The sequence below is a fragment of the Saccopteryx bilineata genome, chromosome 4 (genome assembly GCF_036850765.1).
Source record: "Saccopteryx bilineata isolate mSacBil1 chromosome 4, mSacBil1_pri_phased_curated, whole genome shotgun sequence".
Lineage (NCBI taxonomy): Eukaryota > Metazoa > Chordata > Mammalia > Chiroptera > Emballonuridae > Saccopteryx > Saccopteryx bilineata.
The window spans coordinates 242,778,038-242,797,137 of NC_089493.1; the positions used below are offsets into that span (position 1 = coordinate 242,778,038).

Here is a 19,100-nt window from a genome sequence, read left to right on the forward strand (position 1 = left end):
TACTTCTCTTGTGTGTCCTGACCAGGAATCGAACCCAAGACATCCACACGCCGGGCAGATGCTATACTGCTGAGCCAGTTGGCCAGGGCCAAATTTGACTTAATTGTTAATTTTTAAAAGTACATTTTAAAGTGAAATCTACCTATGTAACCTCTACCCTTTTTTGCTTCTTGGGAGATGATAAAGTATCTATTTTTGCCTAACAGAAATTCAGATATATGCAAATAGTTATTCTTTCTCCTATTTTTGTATTCTGGGATAGCCACACTTATGACTTCAACTATTCTTCTTTTTCATAACATGCTATCTAATTCTCTCCTGTCCTCATTTACCTCCTCTGGTTATGTTTTAGTTTGTCCCTTTTAAAAGCATGGTGTTCAGCCTGACCTGTGGTGGCGCAGTGGATAAAGCATCGACCTGGAAATGCTGAGGTCGCCGGTTCGAAACCCTTGGCTTGCCTGATCAAGGCACATATGGGAGTTGATGCTTCCAGCTCCTCCCCCCCTTCTCTCTCTCTGTCTCTCTCTCCTCTGTCTCTCTCCTCTCTAAAATGAATAAATAAAAAACAAAAAACAAAAAACAAAAATAAAAGCATGGTGTTCAGTCCTGGGTGATAACTCTCTTAATGATCAGCTTTGGGTAGAGTAAATCTGTCAGCCTAAAAACCTCTACTCTTGACTTACAGTAATTCATCCTATAGTCAGTGTAACTGTTTCCAACCACATTTTTTACTGATTCAGATTGTCTTTGAAACTTCTAGTTCTTTTTTAACACATGATTAATTCTCCCTATAATTTACTTTTTGTTTTAAATTTTTTTGAGCTGAAGACATTTATTTATTCCTTTTAAATCTCATCATATAGGTAGATTTTTTTATTTTATTTTTGTATTTTTCTGAAGCTGGAAACGGGGAGAGACAGTCAGACAGACTCCCGCATGCGCCTGACCGGGATCCACCCGGCACGCCCACCAGGGGCTATGCTCTGCCCACTAGGGGGTGATGCTCTGCCCCTCTGGGGCGTCGCTCTGCCGCAACCAGAGCCACTCTAGCACCTGGGGCAGAGGCCAAGGAGCCATCCCCAGTGCCCGGGCCATCTTTGCTCCAATGGAGCCTCGGCTGCAGAAGGGGAAGAGAGAGACAGAGAGGAAGGAGGGGGTGGGGGTGGAGAAGCAAATGGGCGCTTCTCATATGTGCCCTGGCCGGGAATCGAACCCGGGTCCCCCGCACGCCAGGCCGACGCTCTACCGCTGAGCCAACCGGCCAGGGCCATATAGGTAGATTTGGCCCATTGTTTCTGCTTACCAACTTTTTTTAGTTCTAATTGTTATCTGGCATATTAATGAACTTTCTCAGCTTATGAACTTGAAGAGGACTGTATCAATAACTAGACATTATTTATCCTACTAGTTCAACATATGGGCGTGGTATTTCAAGTGGTTATAATACTATCTATTAATCTAACAAACCTCTTAAGAAAATAAAGGTCATTTGGCATTTCTTGTTCTTTGTAAATGTATTGTTGACTCCTGTTGATCTACTTTTTTCAACTTATCATTCATTTAAAAAATAATCTATATTTTGAAAAGTAAGTTGTTGTTGTTTTTTGTATTTGGAAATGTAGCCATTTATTCATCTACAGTATCTGGCAGTCTTTTTTTTCCATTATTTTCTGAAATATATACTCTGAAGTTTACCAATCTTACCTGAGAGATGGGAAACTTAAACTTTGAGACATGTTGCTTTAAAATATTTATGAAATATTTTAAAGTATATATATTATTTTTGATCCTCTTCCTAGATATATTTTTAGTGGATGCCAGATGATTGCTTTCATAGTAGTCATCCTATGGACCCAGGTCCCTCTTCTTTATAGTTTTATTGGATATTTTTCAGAGCCTAGTATTTTAATGTCTTAAGCCTTATGGGATAAACTAAAATGTTTTTAGCTCTATGAACAGTTATTCCCTTCCCATCTATTTATTTCTCTTCTAAAATCTCAGCTTTTAATTGACACCAGAGTTGAAAATACCTTGTGTGATCCAGGAAACCTTGGGCTTCATCGATTTCTTTTTAATGCCATCAATTTTCCCATGTGATCCCATGGAAGCAGCTAGTAATTACCTGTTTTAGTAAGACCAAGCGTTCTCTGTCATGTTCTCTCTTTGTTATCTATTGCTGTATAACATATGGTTATACAGCAGTTTAGCAACCTGAAATACAATATTATCTCAGAGTTTCTGAGAGTCAAGAATCTGGGATTGGTTCTGGTTCCTAGTCACTTGTAAAATAGTGGTTAAACTGTTGTCAGGGGCTTGGTCCTATGTTCATTAATATGCTAGATAACAATTAGAACTAAAAAAAGTTGGTAAGCAGAAACAATGGGCCAAATCTACCTTTTGGTCTGAAGGTTTACTGGAGCTGGAGGATTGCTTCTGAGAAGGCTCATTCACATGGCTGTTGGTAAGAACCTCACTTCATCTCTGCTGTTGGCAGAAGGCCGCAGTTGCTTGCCATCTGGATCTCTCCATAGGGCTGCCTTATTTTTCCAGGATGTTACAGTTGGCTTCTCCCAGTGTGAGTGATTCAAGAGAGGAAGAGAAAAAGCAAGCAGGCAGCTGTAGATACCTTTTATGACCTAATCTTCAGAGTTGCACGCTATTACTTTATTTGTTGTTTGTGAGCCACTTAGCCTAGCTCACACTTAGTGAGAAGGGAATTAGGCTCTACCCTTTGAAGGGAGGAGTATTAAAGAATGCTTGGATGTTTTAAAACATTCATGCTTACTCATGCCCCTCTGCTCAAAATATACACATTTTGGTTCTGTTTTCCAAGACTGTTAATTGAATTTTTAGTGGAAGCAGTAATTCTCATATAGTGAGTAGAGATCATAATCTTGGCAGACCTCTTTAAAAATGTCATGTACCTGGCTATCCCAGACCTATTGAACTTGAATGTAGGAGTAAGGCATGATGACTCTCTGTGCTTTCAGAAATAAAACGCATGAGCTAAATCCCTTGTAAGTCTTCCTTCCCACCTTAAGAACCATTGATTTATATTAGCACTGCATACCATGTTTTAGAGTGTTATTATGTGATGAGAATAATTATGTATATATGGAAAATTAAAATTTCCTTTTGTAATTATCTTAAAATTTACTGTGGAGAATTTTTTTCAATGGTAATTTCTTTCTGAAGTTACCAATTTTGTAATGTAAGCTAATTAGTGCTAAGCAATTACAATATAAAGCATTGCTTGAGAAATATATTCTAGGATGGAACTTAAATTCAATAGAACTTTAATTATTTTTCTCATGGAGGGTTTTTATGAGAAGTAAACTTTCTGCCAGTGTTATTTCCATTAAGAATCTTTGAAAATAGTAGCCTCAAATGATGGGGGGATAAAAGCAAAACGAAAGAACAGCAAAAAGTGGTTTTAAACTTTGTCACTTTTAATCATTCATTACCAGCTGCTGATGAAAATTAACTTTTTAATTTTTCTCTAATTCTGTCATGTCATTTGGTGATCAAGGCAATCTCTATATTTAGAAAGATTAAGGGTTCTGCAATTCTGCAAGTTAGTAGCTCTCCTTTTCTGTTTTAATTGTCTTGGTGAGCTTAAAATATTTTACCAACTATCTTTTCTTCTCTGACCTTCCAATTGATAGTCCCTATTTCGTCCTGTTTATACTGAGGACATATCAATAACGTCTCCTGGGATGATATGAGTTAAGGGTTATATAATTCTGTTATAATGTAGCTGGGTGAAGGAGCATGTCCCAGGTTAATTCTCCTGATACTCAATTCTTTCGTTTAAATTTTAAAAATGTTAAAGTGATTTAAAATATTTTGGAAATTTAACACATATTTATCTTTTCCTTATTTCAGTTGATTACAGACATAGTGGCACTAGTGCAACAGCTCTGATGGTTGCTGCAGGACGAGGTTTTTCAAGTCAAGTAGAGCAGTTAATTAGTATGGGAGCCAATATCCATAGCAAAGCATCAAATGGCTGGTAATTTTAAACTGCATCCATTTTTTGTGTATCTTTGTGTAGTTACATGTATCTTTTTTGATTTCTTGCTATTGTGTGATAATTGCTGGTACATCTCTAATGAGTGAATGAATAATTTTGAATGACTTAGTTTTATAATTTGTAGAACATTATTTCTCTGTCTTAATTTAATATCTTTGAATTTTGGCAGGATGGCTTTAGATTGGGCTAAACACTTTGGGCAGACTGAAATTGTGGATCTTCTAGAATCGTACAGGTAAAACTTTATACTATGTTTAATTCTAATTACTTTTTTTAAATATATTTTTTGAATTTTTCTGAAGTGAGAAGCAGGGAGGCAGAGAGACACTCTTCTGCACGTGCTAACTGGGATCCACCTGGCATGCCCACCAGGGGCGATGCTCTGCCCATCTGGGGTGTTTCCCTGTTGCAACCAGAGCCATTCTAGCGCCTGAGGTGGAGGCCATGGGGCCATCCTCAGTGCTTGGGCCAACTTTGCTCCAGTGGAGCCTTGGCTGCAGGAGAGGAAGAGAGAGACAGAGAGGAAGGAGAGGGGGAGGGGTGGAGAAGCAGATGGGCACCTCTCCTGTGTGCCCTGGCCAGGAATCGAACCCGGGACTTCCATCCATGCACTGGGCCAGTGCTCTACCACTGAGCCAACTGGCCAGGACCCCTAATTACTTTTTATAAAAACTTAGCCATGTAAATCATAGAAAGTGACAAATTTACAATCTCTTATCCAGACATTTCTTTTTTTGTAATTCTAAGAATTTTTCTGATTTTTTTTTTTTGGTAAGTTGCTAATAAGATCCACTAATTAGTTTTTATAAAAACTTAGCCATGTAAATCATAGAAAGTGACAAATTTACAATCTCTTATCCAGACATTTCTTTTTTTGTAATTCTAAGAAATTTTTCTGATTTTTTTTTTTGGCAGGTTGCTAATAGCTAATAAGATCTACTGTTTATATTTATCTTATTTTTAATTTTATTTTGAAAATGCAGAAGGGGAATTTCCAGTTAAACATGGTAGCTAAAAACATGTATTTATCTCTGCATTTTCCTAAAACATCACTAAAATGGTAAAAAAGGAATATAAAATAAAATTGTAAACTGACAAAGTTATTTGGCAGATCCAAATGCTCATTCTGGTATGGTAGGTTTTATTGTCATTTCAATAATAGCACTCAGAACTTGCAATCCTTTTTAGTGCTAACATTTTGAATGTTTCAGACATTCTTATGCTGTTAGGTATACCTCACTAGACACTACAAATTAACAATAAAGTTATTATCTGGATAATATTTTAATTATCCTGATTAACTGGGCTTTCTTTTTATTTCCCAGATCATGACATTATCAATTATAAATTTCAAATATTTAAAATTATATTGGTTATGTTTGCTGCATAATTGATAATTGATATCTGAAGTTTATAACTTAAAACAAAGAACATAATATCTTCTTCATTCATGTGTTAAAGAGTAAGAATAAAACCTTGGAATGTTTTAAAATTGATCTTAAAATTAAATACTGCAATTATAGAGTTGTATAAGTTTAATATTTTCCCTGTTGAAAGCATTCTTATGTTTATCTTTTTGCTAAACTCTTTTAGAGTGATTGCACTATGCTGAACTTCCTAGAAATGTTATCAATAATTATTGGTAATGGCAATAGTTTGTATTTTTACATATAGGATAAAGAAGCAAGGCATTTATTTCAGTAATTTATGCTGATTTTGGCTTTTGGAAAATAGTGTAATTAATCTGCTTTTAGTATAGAATTACCAAATTAAGAATCTTGTTAAGAATATTTTTTTAAATGTGGATTTTTCTTCAGTGTCATTTATTATAGTGAAGAATGAGAAAATAACCTATTAAGAAAATGTACATGATAACCAGAAGTTTGGTTTTTAAATTTATTGAGATAAATTTTACAAACCACATACTGTATTTCCCCATGTATATGATGCACATTTTTTTTCGAAAAATTTGGGGTCTAAAAACTGGGTGCGTCTTATACAGTGTTTGTAGATTTTTTTTACTTGCTTTTTCACGCTTGTTTTTGCACTCATTGTTGCAGACACAGATGAGAACAAGCTAATGGATGGGAGTTTCGACAGTGATGAGGAGTTGTATGAATTTTATGATGAATAAAACTTGAGTTCAATAACTTTATGTAATACTTTTTTTTTTTCAAATTTTGGGCCCCAAAATTAAGGTGCATCTTATACATGGGATTGTCTTATACATGGGGAAATATGGTAATTCAACCATTTAAGTGTACAATTTAATGGTTTTTTAGTATGTTTGCAATGTTATGCAACCATTACCACAATCAATTTTGAGAACATATTACCCCAAGAGGAAGCCTTTACTAATTAGCAGTTACTCCTCATTTACCCTAACTTTCCCAGCTCTAGTCAAACACTAATCTACTTTGTGTTTTTACAGATTTATCTATTCTGGACATTTCAAAGAATTGGAATTTTATAATATGATTTGTGTTTTTTTGCAATTGGCTTCGTTCTCCTAGCGTAATGTTTTCAAAGTTTATCCATCTTGCAGTATCCTTTTTCTGAGTAATATTCCATTCTATGGACAGATCACATTTTGTGTATTCATTCATTAGCTGATGAACATTTTGGTTGTTTGCACTTTTTGACTGTGATGAATAATACTGATATGAACATTTGTCTGCAAATTTTTATATGGACATGTACTTTAATTTTTTTGCATATATATACACCTAAAAGTCAAATTGCTGGGGCATTATGGTAGCACTATGTTTAACATTTTGAAGAAATGTCACATTGTTTTCCAAAGTGGCTGCAATAGTTTATGTTCCTACTAGCAATGAATGGGGGGAAAGTTCCAATTTCTCCACACCCTCTCAAACATTTTTTTATTATAGTCATCAAAATCATTGTGAAGTATTATCTCATGTGGTTTTAATATTTATTTCTCTAATGACTAATAACATATTTTCATGTGCTTTTTGGCCATTGTATATTTTCTTTGGAGAAATGTCTTTAGTTTGTTTTTTAAAAAGCACTTATTACCAAATTATACTTTGAATAATGTACTTAAACGAAAGCATAAATTATAGCTAAGACATTAAATATCACTTACCTTCCTTAGTGTATATTGTATTGAAAATTTGAAGAAGGACATAATGGGGCACATTAGCCTTAAAAGATTACTCTTTTTAGGCCCTGGCCGGTTGGCTCAGCGGTAGAGCGTTGGCCTAGCGTGCGGAGGACCCGGGTTCGATTCCCGGCCAGGGCACACAGGAGAAGCGCCCATTTGCTTCTCCACCCCTCCGCCGCGCTTTCCTCTCTGTCTCTCTCTTCCCCTCCCGCAGCCAAGGCTTCATTGGCGCTGGGGATGGCTCTGTGGCCTCTGCCTCAGGCGCTAGAGTGGCTCTGGTCGCAACATGGCGACGCCCAGGATGGGCAGAGCATCGCCTCCTGGTGGGCAGAGCGTCGCCCCATGGTGGGCTTGCCGGGTGGATCCCGGTCGGGCACATGCGGGAGTCTGTCTGACTGTCTCTCCCTGTTTCCAGCTTAAGAAAAATGAAAAAGAAAAAAAAAAAATTAAAAAAATTAAAAAAAGAAAAAAAAAAGATTACTCTTTTTAATAAAAAATCGACTTGGTCCTTATTTACTTACTTATTTATTTATTTATTTATAGTGCTTCGTTGGAATTTGGAAATCTGGATGAAAGTTCTCTGGTTCAGACAAATGGAAGTGATCTCAGTGCAGAAGATAGAGAACTCCTGAAAGCTTATCATCATAGTTTTGATGATGAAAAAGTAGACTTGGATTTGATTATGCATCTTCTATACAATATCTGCCATAGTTGTGATGCTGGTAAATAAGTGTTGTCTAAAACAGTATTTTTCAACCATCGGTCCAGGGACCAGTCCTCCAGAAATTTCATGCTGGTCCATGAAAGAGTTAATCACCCTGATACTGTATGAAGATTACAGACCTAATGATCTTAGTCAAATTCTCTTATGCTCAGGGTGATTTCTGCCTTATTGGTCCCTGAAATAACTCTCCTATTTTCATTGGTTCCCAAGTATAGTTGATAACCATTGATCTAAAAGACCTGGAACAAAAATGTATACTTTGATGTAAAAATTCATATTTTGTGTGTACAAATTTTTATGTAATTCCCTTGATAATGATACACGATCTCTTAAATGTCATCTTATTACATTTTATCAGTACTTGAAAACGTGATGTAGTTTATTATAGCTAATTCTATTGATTGAGTTTGGTTTCACAGTGAAATTTAATATTAACAAAATCATTTTTCTCCAAGGTGCAATATTAATTTTTCTTCCTGGATATGATGAAATTGTTGGACTGAGGGATCGCATCCTATTTGATGACAAGCGGTTTGCTGACAGTACACATAGGTAAAAGCTAAAGCTTTATATTTTTTGCTTTATATAAGAGATACATACCATAGCATACTTTCTCTTTCAATTGTGAACAGATATCAAGTCTTTATGCTTCATTCAAATATGCAAACATCTGATCAGAAGAAAGTATTAAAAAACCCACCTGCAGGTGTTCGGAAAATAGTAAGCTTCATAATATCTTATTTTTATATTTTATTAATCATTGTTTGTTTTTGTGTTAACTATAACATGACATCCCTTTACAGATCCTTTCCACCAATATTGCTGAAACCAGCATCACAGTCAATGATGTTGTCTTTGTTATTGATTCTGGTAAGGTGAAAGAGGTATGTATAGATAAGTTGTATTTTTAACTGAAATGAGGAAGGCTAAGTTCTATTCAAATGCATACTTTTATGAGCAGAATTCACTTTACTGGAAAAATTTCTGGTTCTAGATAAATTTAACATAGTAAATGTTAGTGAGTATTCTGCCTTAAACAATTCAGTATATAGGATCTATCTTGTTATTTTAACAAATTATGCAAAACAATTATCTTTTGCTCACTAAATACTAAGAGGAAAGTAAAAGGTTTGGCTAGTTACAGTGAAAATTTTATCAATTACATATTTTGTATTTTTTACATATTTTGTATGTTTTTCTTCTACATGTAGGAATGGCCTATGTCCTTCTTATTTATTGTTATGTCTTCAGTGCTACACATATAGTAGGTTTGCAAAAGATATTTAGTGTAAGAGAACCATGCTGAAATAAAGTGAACAAAACCATTATTAGCCTATCACCTGCTTTTATAAAAATAAATTTTATTGGGAAACTGCCATGTTTATTCTTTGACCCACTCTCTGTGGCTACTTTTACACTGCAATGGCAGATATGAGTATTGCAACAGAAACCCTCTACAAAGGCTAAAATATTTAGTACCAGTTCCTACTGTAAATAAAGGCAACATAGGCCTGTGCTGGTTGGCTCAGTGGTAGAGCTTTGGTCTGGTGTGTGGATGTCCCAGGTTTGATTCCTGTCAGGGCACATAGGAGAAGCCCCCATCTGCTTCTCCACTCCTCCCCCTCTTCTTTTTCTCTCTCTCTTTTCTACTCTCCCGCAGCCATGGCTTGATTGGAGTAAGTTGGCCCTGGGTACTGAGGATGGCTCCATGGCCTCTGCCTCAGGTGCTAAAAAATGGCTCCAGTTTCAACGAAGCAATGGTGTAGTGCCCCAAATGGGCAGAGCATCGCCCCTTGATGATCTTGCTGGGTGGATCCTGATTGGGGCATGTGTGGGAGCCTGTCTCTGCCTGCCTTCCTCTCACTAAAAAAACCCCCCCCAAAACAGAAAGAATATAGGCAGCATATATGTTCTTTTAGTATTGGAATGCCTAGCAACTCTCAATATACTTAACCTTTCACTGAACGAATTGAAAATGATAGAGGTAGTTGATTTTTCAAGGAAAGAAGTACTATTCATGTTGTAGAAGGTGAATTATGTCCATTCTAGTGGAGATAAATGATTTTTTTAATGATAGAGATAGAGAGACAGAGAGAGGGACAGATAGAGACAGACAGGCGGGAAGGGAGAGAGATGAGAACCATCAATTCTTTATTGCAGCACCTTAGTCTTCTTAGTTGTACATTGATTGCTTTCTCATATGTGCCTTGATCAGGGGCGATAGCAGAGCCAGTGACCCCTTGCTCAAGCCAATGACCGTGGGCTCAAGCCAGCAACCTTTGGGCTCAAGCCAGTGACCATAGAATCTTGTCTATGACCCTACGCTCAAGCTAGCAACGCCATGCTCAAGCTGGTGAGCCCTCACTCAAGCTGGCATCCTCGAGGTTTTGAACCTGGGTCCTCTGCATCCCAGTCCAATGTTCTGTCCACTGCACCACTGCTTGGTCAGGCTAAATGATTATTTTTAATGTGAAAATTTGTTAATTACTTTATAATGTTTTCAATATAGTTTTTAGGATTAGCTTATTAAAAATAAAATATCATTATAAAAGTTTGACATTTAATTATATTGGATATTGTAAAAGAGGGATATATTTTATTTTTTATAGGAGGGTAAGAATATTATCATTAAAAGTCTGAATAAGGAATCAATGAAAATTCAGATTTTATTGCCCTAAAATTATCTAAAACTGAAGTAGATTTTGACTAAGAAATTAATTTCTTTAAATGTTATTTATCAAATAAACCATAGTTTAGAAGATGATGCTAGTGTCAAAAGTAATTTACATACAATATTGACAAATGTAACATTTCATTAAAAACTAAGCAGCATCTTTACTAATCCCACAATTAAACTATTAGAACATTTGTTTGTTTTATATAGTTATTTTTCAAAAAAGAAAGTATATCACTGAATGAAGTATATATTTTAGTTAAGAATGAAATCTTTAAAAATATTTTTCTACAGTACATTTTCACTTTAGATTCTATGAGGAAGTATGCTGTAACAATCTGGATAGGCTAACTTCATTAGTCTCAGCAGGAGGTAAAATGGAAGGGGTTAAAATTTTTTCACTTTGGGATAGGATTGGTTCAGAAATTGTTGTTGTTCTTATTTCTCCAGATCAAGCTCCCTGAAAAGTATTTTATAAAACTGTCTTTCCCTGATCATTTCTATTCCCAACAGTAATGTAAATCTGGTGGAAAGTGACATGGAGAGAATAGACCAGCTCTTTCCAGTCTTTGATGCTTGTGAGAACTGACTGCTATTACTCAGCTATAGCAGAGAGAAACAGATAGCTCAGCAAGGCACAGAGAGAGGAAGTTTTTAAGCTCTTCTGAGTTGTTTTCATTCTTTTCCTTAGAATGTTTTTAGTCAGAAATCTGGATTAAAAAGAAATTAGTCCCCTGTTGTCATTATCTAATCAAGAGGAGCTTTGAATTAAACTTGGCATATTAAATATATATATATGTAGTAATATTTTTGCTATTTCTTCTTAAATACCTTTTATGTTTTGACATGAAGTTGATTTAAATATTACAATATTACAGAAATCCTTTGATGCACTGAATTTTGTTACAATGTTAAAAATGGTGTGGATTTCCAAAGCTAGTGCCATACAACGAAAAGGCAGGTAATGTCTATCTAATGTACATATTATCTTCTTTCAAATCTTTAAGGAATGAATTGGTAGAGACAAAAATGATGGTAGGAGATTCTTTCTAATAATTCCATTTATAGGGAGAAATGAGAGTAGCCTGGATTGTTATAGAGGTGGTAGAAATAAAGAGAAGTAGATAATTCACTCAGGAGACATTTAGAAGAGTAGTATTGGTGATCATCTGTCCAGGGGGTCAGGGGTAAGGAATATAGTGGAATCATGGGTGTCATACATGTTCTTTTTTTTTTTTCCAAAGAGAGAGGGACATATAGGGACAGACAGAGAGGCAGGGAGAGAGATGAGAAGCATCAACTCATAGTTGTGGCACTTTTAGTTCATTGATTGCTTTCTCATATGTGCCTTGACTAGGGGGTTACAGCTGAGCCAGTGACCCCTTGCTCAAGCTAGCAACCTTTGACTCAAGCCAGCAACCTTGGGCTTCAAGCCAGTGTAACCATGGGTCATGGCTATGATCCCACACTCAAGCCAGCGACCCTGCACTCAAGCTGGTGAGCCTGCGTTCAAGCCGGCGACCTAGGGGTTTCAAACCTGGGTCCTCAGCATCCCAGGTCAATGCTCTATCCACTGTGTCACTGTCTGGTCAGGCAGTACAGGTTCTATTTCAGAGAATTTTGTGGATAGTGATGCCATTGTCTGGTAGGGAAAATGGGAAGAGTAGTTATGTTGAGGAAAATAATTAATTTTTGCTTGTGTTGAGCTAGAGCTGACTATGGAAAATCAAGAGGAGTTAAGAGGCTTCTGAAGTATAGGTTAGAATTAGTATAAAGAGATCTAGATGGATAGAAATTGAAGACAGGAGGATAATGAAAATCACCTTGAGAGAGGGAAGAATAAGAAGAGCAGAGGTGAGTCCAAACTCAGAGGAACATCAACATTTAAGGATTTGCAAAGAGAACTTCTCAGAGGAGGCTGTACAGGTGGGAGAACTGATGGGTGTATAATAAGGGAAGCATTTGATGAAGGAAGAAATGGTCCAACAATGTCAGAGTTTATAACTTGTATCACATTCTGTTATAGTTTTGTTTGCCACTGTGATCTGTGAGCTTTGCGAAGATAAGGATTGTTTCTGTATATCACTTAGCATATTCAACCTTGCCATTAGCAGATATAGCAACTGGGTGAAATTAAAAGATTACTTTTCCTCAAAATAATTTTGTCACTGTCTAAAAAATTATACAAATCTCTATGATGATGGGATAAATGACACTGCCTTGGGGTTGTGTAATCATGGATAATTTGTATAACTTGCATCAGTGTGCCTGAACACAGTGCTTGGTATCAGCTCAGTAAAGTTGGTTAAATTTAAATTACCATATGTTTATTCATGGTTTATTTTTTACTCACTTTCATATATAATTCTTTTTTTTTATTTCTACCATCAGCTTAGACTGTACAGAGGTGGGCAAAAGTAGGTTAATAATAATATCAATAATAAATACAATAAATAAATAAATAATAATACAAGAATAAACTGTTTCACATACTTACACTGTAAACCTACTTTTGCCTACCCCGTATATCATGTAGGTATCATTCATGAATCTTACTTTATAAATGAGATAATTAAGTCCTAGACAACTGAAGTGCCTTCTGAAAGGATTCATAGAGGATAAGTATCAGAACTGAGATTCAAACTTAGATGTCCTGATACTGGTTTATTTGTTTTGTCTCCTAAATCACATTGGTTATACAGTTTTCATATTATGGTCTTTATTCCTTGAGTCATACTTTTATATTTTACTTTAAAGGGCAGGGCGATGTAGACCTGGAATTTGTTTCCGTCTGTTCAGTAGACTTCGATTCCAGAATATGTTGGAATTTCAGACTCCAGAACTTTTGAGAATGCCATTACAGGTAGAAGTATACTTAATTCTAAAAGCCTATTTTTGTGGGTGAGGGAGGAGAAGGGACCATTTCAGCTTATGCTGATTGTATTTTTCAGTAATTAATTTATAAAACAAAATTATTAAATACATATTATGGAGAGTGGTTATGTATATAACTAATATTTTTTATATATAAGAAAATTTATTTCATAAATGTCCAAAGTTTTAAAGAATTACTTGAGAACACTTAAGTGATAATACAGTTTATATAAGCATATCATTTGTTTTTATGCAGCATTCTAGGAGTCTGTCAACCATGTAGTGTTCACTATTATATTCTCAATGAGGATTAGAAAACAAATTATTTAAGGTCCAAAACATAACACGAAAATCTCAGTTTAAAATGCTTGGTAGATTTGGAAATAAGTTCATTGAGATTTTCTGCCCTTGTTTTCCTTTGGGTTTTCTGACTTCATGCAACAGCCAGACATGGTAGCTTCTGGGGAAAACTATCAGAACATTAATATGATACTTTGATGTGCTGAGCTAGATGCTGATTTCCAGATTTTTAAAGAGACACTGGATCAGATTTTGGTTACCACTTACTTAGATGACTTCTTACTCCCTCATGCTCATGCGCATTCTATGTATGTTCCTCTTAGAATTAAATACAAAATTATATCCACTGCCTAAATTATCTCTCCTACTTGTGTTTCCAATTTAAATGTTTTAGTTCTTTCCTTTTGTATTCTCTTGACTCATACCTGTAATTTCAATTTCCCCACCACATCTTATTTGTTTCTATCTTAGGGCTTTCATATGTGCTATCTCCTCTCCCTAGACTCCTCCCACCCCTTATTCCTTTAACTCCAACTCAATTTTTACATCTTAGTTTAAGATCATTTTCTCAAAGAAATTGTTTTTGACTTCCCCATGGCTTTTTCCTTCTTGTTCCTCAACTTGATTAAATGTTTTGTTTTACCTCTAAAGTTCCGTGTCCTACATAGCACTTATCACAATTGTAATTAAGAAGTTAATTATATAATTATTCTGTTTTTCACACACAATGAAACTCCGTAAGGGCAGACATTTGTCTGAAAATCTGTCCTCTTCTTTTTCTCCAATTGGCTGCATAATATCTAGCACTTAGTAAGTACTTAAGTATTTGTTGAATGGATTCCAGAATGTAAAGGAGGAAAAAAGATTTTTTTGGACAGTGACTCTTATATGTAAAATCAGTATGAGGAGACATTGTCAATGGTGGCAATGGTAATCTTTTTTTTTTTTTTTTTTTTTCTTCATTTTTCTGAAGCTGGAAACAGGGAGAGACAGTCAGACAGACTCCCGCATGTGCCCGACCGGGATCCACCCGGCACGCCCACCAGGGGCGGTGCTCTGCCCCCCAGGGGGCGATGCTCTGCCCATCCTGGGCGTCGCCATATTGCGACCAGAGCCACTCTAGCGCCTGAGGCAGAGGCCACAGAGCCATGCCCAGCGCCCGGGCCATCTTTGCTCCAATGGAGCCTTGGCTGCGGGAGGGGAAGAGAGAGACAGAGAGGAAAGCGCGGCGGAGGGGTGGAGAAGCAAATGGGCGCTTCTCCTATGTGCCCTGGCCGGGAATCGAACCCGGGTCCTCCGCACGCTAGGCCGACGCTCTACCGCTGAGCCAACCGGCCAGGGCGGCAATGGTAATCTTAATATGAGTTGTTGGAGGGTGTATGTAAAAATCTGGTTCCTATGGCAAAGCATAAGCCCATCTTTCATTGAAAGATATTGTTTCCTTTACTGTTCATTTTAATCAGAGATTCTGCTAGTCTTTATTTGGGAACTATAGTTCTCATGAGTTCTTTAAAAGTAAAAGTCACTTATAAATTTTAATATTTCAAAATTATTTGCTATTCTAATTTACAGGAACTTTGTTTACATACCAAGCTGTTAGCCCCAGTTAATTGTCCTATTGCTGACTTCCTTATGAAAGCTCCTGAACCTCCACCAGCTTTAATTGTGAGAAATGCTGTACAAATGCTTAAGGTTGGTGTCTTTACAGTTTTAGTTAACCTATTTTACTTGAAACTTAAGCCAAATGAGAACACATCTTAACTAATTTTGTACTTTAAAAAATTATCTTAATCATGTACTTTGACTAATACTGTTGTAGTTATAATAAAACTAGTTTTTTTGTATATTTGAAACAAAATATATTTTTTGTGAGATGTGGTAGCAAAACAAAATTTACATTCTTTTTCTTATAGATTGTTTTTAGGTATGTCACTTGCTTAAGCGTTGTTTTCGGTTATGTCAAATTCTGTTTTGTATCCTTTTATTTAGACAATAGATGCAATGGATGCATGGGAAGATCTCACTGAACTTGGATATCATTTGGCTGACTTGCCAGTAGAACCACATCTTGGTAAAATGGTCCTGTGTGCTGTTGTTTTAAAGTGTCTGGACCCCATCCTTACAATTGCTTGCACACTAGCCTATCGAGATCCCTTTGTCCTGCCAACCCAGGCCTCTCAGAAACGTGCAGCTATGCTTTGTAGGAAACGTTTCACTGCAGGAACTTTCAGTGATCATATGGCACTTCTCAGAGCATTCCAGGTACTATCAGTGTTACTTTATTTCTGAAAATGTTGCTGGTTAAACACACTCCTTGAGCAAGTGTAAGAAATTTAAAAAGTAGATATGATTTCATTAATTTTGTTTCATTAGAAAGTCAATTTTTTTAATAGCCCAGAAAAAAACCTTCCTACTGTTAAGTATGTTAAAATTGTCAGTTTTTCTCTACCATTTTTCTTTCATTTCCTCTTTATTAGGAATATGTGTATTGTTTTGTATATATTTTTTTATTTTTATTTATACTTGTATTTATTTTCAATACTCAGGTTCCTTATCTTTCAGTAATATCTTAGGTGAGGAATGCTCCAAAATTTTAGTTAATAAATATTGTATATTATTCCAGTATGTAGAAGAAAGCTTGAAAGAAAATTATCTTGATTTTAATATAATTTTTTAGAGTACATCTTTTTCTTGTGTGTTCAAGACACTATGCTAAAATCTTAATTTTATACAGCAAAATCATAGGATCATTTAGAATCTCTTAAGATAATAGAAATGAAAAATTGAGGGAAGTGCTAAATGGGAAAAAAAGATAAGGAAAGTGAGACTCTGTAGAAGGGAAATTATATGTAATTTAGAAATTTATATGCAGGGAAGAAAATGTTACTTCCTGAAAAGGTAGACATGTTATTTATCCTTAAATTCTCTTAAATGTAGTCTATACCTGTACATTAAAAAACTTTTTTTTGTTTATGCAGAAAGTACTTTTTCCCAAGCATTTTTTTATAATGCATACAATTTACACAAATAATGATAACCTTTTTTGTGAGCATTAAACAATGGGTAATGCATTGCTATTAATTGAGTCTGTTCAGTACCATATATTTTAAAGATCAGTAGCATGATATAATTAGAGGGAGATTTGGAGAATTACTGTCTATTTCTTGCTTTTCCCCTACTCCCTGAAAAGCAGAGAAGATAGATAATACTGCTTTTCTATATTCCAAAGGAAAAGGACGCATTTTCAATAGGAGCTGTTTTATTCTGCACATTGATGGTTTCTAGAAATTCCACTTTCCAGTCTCAGACTGATTAGGAAGTTGATAAAAAGGTTATTTTGGGAAGAATGGAGGATTCTTAGGTATAACTGATGTTATGATGGCTTAGTTGAAAAATCTCCATACTCTTCATGGAGAAAAATTAACAGCTATATATGAAAGGTAAATATTTTTACATAGCTGGTCAGTTAGGTTACCTGATATTTAGTTCTCTCAGGGATTTTATAAACTCAGAGGCTTTCATAGCATTTGAGTATAAATTAACTAATGATACATTTTATTTGATCACAAAGTTTTAGATTTTATTTTTATATTTAATTTTTAAATTATTTTTTAAAAATTAAGGTATAATTGGCATATAAGTTTCAGGTGTACAACATAATGATGTACTATTTGTAAATCTAATTAAAATATTCATCATCACACAGTTGAAATTTTTTTCTTTTTTTTTAATAAATAAATTTTTATTTTAATGGGGTGACATCAATAAATCAGGATACATATATTCAAAGAAAACATGTCCAGGTTATCTTGTCATTCAATTCTGTTGCATACCCATCACCCAAAGTCAGACTGTCCTCCGTCACCTTCTATCTAGTTTTTTTTGTGCCCCTCCCCCTTTCCTCCTCCTCTCCCTCCTTCTTTCCCTCTACCCCCCATAACCACCACACTCTTGTCCATGTCTCTTAGTCTCATTTTTATGTCCCACCAATGTGTGGAATCCTGCATTTCTTGTTTTTTTCTGATTTAGTTATTTCACTCCGTATAATGTTATCAAGATCCCACCATTTTGTTGTAAGTGATCCGATGTCATCATTTCTTATGGCTGAATAGTATACCATGGTGTATATGTGCCACATCTTTTTTTTTTTTTGCTCATGTTTTTTTTTTTTTTAATTTTATTTTTTTAATGGGGCGACATCAATAAATCAGGATACATATATTCAAAGATAACAAGTCCAGGTTATCTTGTTGTTCAATTATGTTGCATACCCATCACCCAAAGTCAGATTGTCCTCTGTCACCTTCTATCTAGTTTTCTTTGTGCCCCTCCCCCTCCCCCTTTCCCTCCTCCCCCCGTAACCACCACACTCTTATCAATGTCTCTTAGTTTCACTTTTATGTCCCACCTACGTATGGAATAATGCAGTTCCTGGTTTTTTCTGATTTACTTATTTCACTTCATATAATGTTATCAAGACCCCACCATTTTGCTGTAAATGATCCGATATCATCATTTCTTATGGCTGAGTAGTATTCCATAGTGTATATGTGCCACATCTTCTTTATCCAGTCATCTATTGACGGGCTTTTTGGTTGTTTCCATGTCCTGGCCACTGTGAACAATGCTGCAATGAACATGGGGCTGCATGTGTCTTTACGTATCAATGTTTCTGAGTTTTGGGGGTATATACCCAGGAGAGGGATTGCTGGGTCATAAGGTAGTTCTATTTTCAGTTTTTTGAAGAACCACCATACTTTCTTCCATAATGGTTGTACTACTTTACATTCCCACCAACAGCGTATGAGGGTTCCTTTTTCTCCACAGCCTCTCCAACATTTGCTATTACCTGTCTTGTTAATACTAGCTAATCTAACAGGTGTGAGGTGGTATCTCATTGCACTTTTTTTTATTTTTTTATTTTTTTTTGTATTTTTCTGAAGCTGTAAACGGGGAGAGACAGTCAGACAGACTCCCGCATGCGCCCGACCGGGATCCACCCGGCACGCCCACCAGGGGGCAACGCTCTGTCCCTGTGGGGCGTCGCTCTGTCGGGACCAGAGCGACCCCGGCGCCTGGGGCAGAGGCCAAGGAGCCATCCCCAGCACCCAGGCCATCCCCGCTCCAATGGAGCCTCGCTGCGGTAGGGAAAGAGAGAGACAGAGAGGAAGGAGAGGGGGGGGAGGGGTGGAGAAGCAGATGGGCGCTTCTCCTGTGTGCCCTGGCCGGGAATAGAACCCGGGACTTCTGCACGCCAGGCCGATGCTCTACCACTGAGCCAACCGGCCAGGGCTCATTGCAGTTCTGATTTGCATTTCTCTAATAACTAAAGAAGATGAGCATCTTTTCATATATCTGTTGGCCATTT

General features: G+C 36.1%; 1 protein-coding gene across 2 annotated transcripts in view; it reads left to right on the forward strand.

Annotated features, from left to right (window-relative positions):
• YTHDC2 (YTH N6-methyladenosine RNA binding protein C2) overlaps positions 1 to 19,100 on the forward strand; it is a 92,127-nt gene that overhangs the window by 38,057 nt on the left and 34,970 nt on the right. For both annotated transcript variants that reach the window (XM_066274071.1, XM_066274072.1), the window contains 10 exons: positions 3,886 to 4,012; positions 4,203 to 4,268; positions 7,704 to 7,882; positions 8,340 to 8,436; positions 8,517 to 8,604; positions 8,688 to 8,768; positions 11,437 to 11,519; positions 13,316 to 13,421; positions 15,305 to 15,424; positions 15,722 to 15,994. In XM_066274071.1, coding sequence (XP_066130168.1) covers positions 3,886 to 4,012; positions 4,203 to 4,268; positions 7,704 to 7,882; positions 8,340 to 8,436; positions 8,517 to 8,604; positions 8,688 to 8,768; positions 11,437 to 11,519; positions 13,316 to 13,421; positions 15,305 to 15,424; positions 15,722 to 15,994 — 1,220 coding nt within the window. The remainder of the gene's footprint in view (positions 1 to 3,885; positions 4,013 to 4,202; positions 4,269 to 7,703; positions 7,883 to 8,339; positions 8,437 to 8,516; positions 8,605 to 8,687; positions 8,769 to 11,436; positions 11,520 to 13,315; positions 13,422 to 15,304; positions 15,425 to 15,721; positions 15,995 to 19,100) is intronic.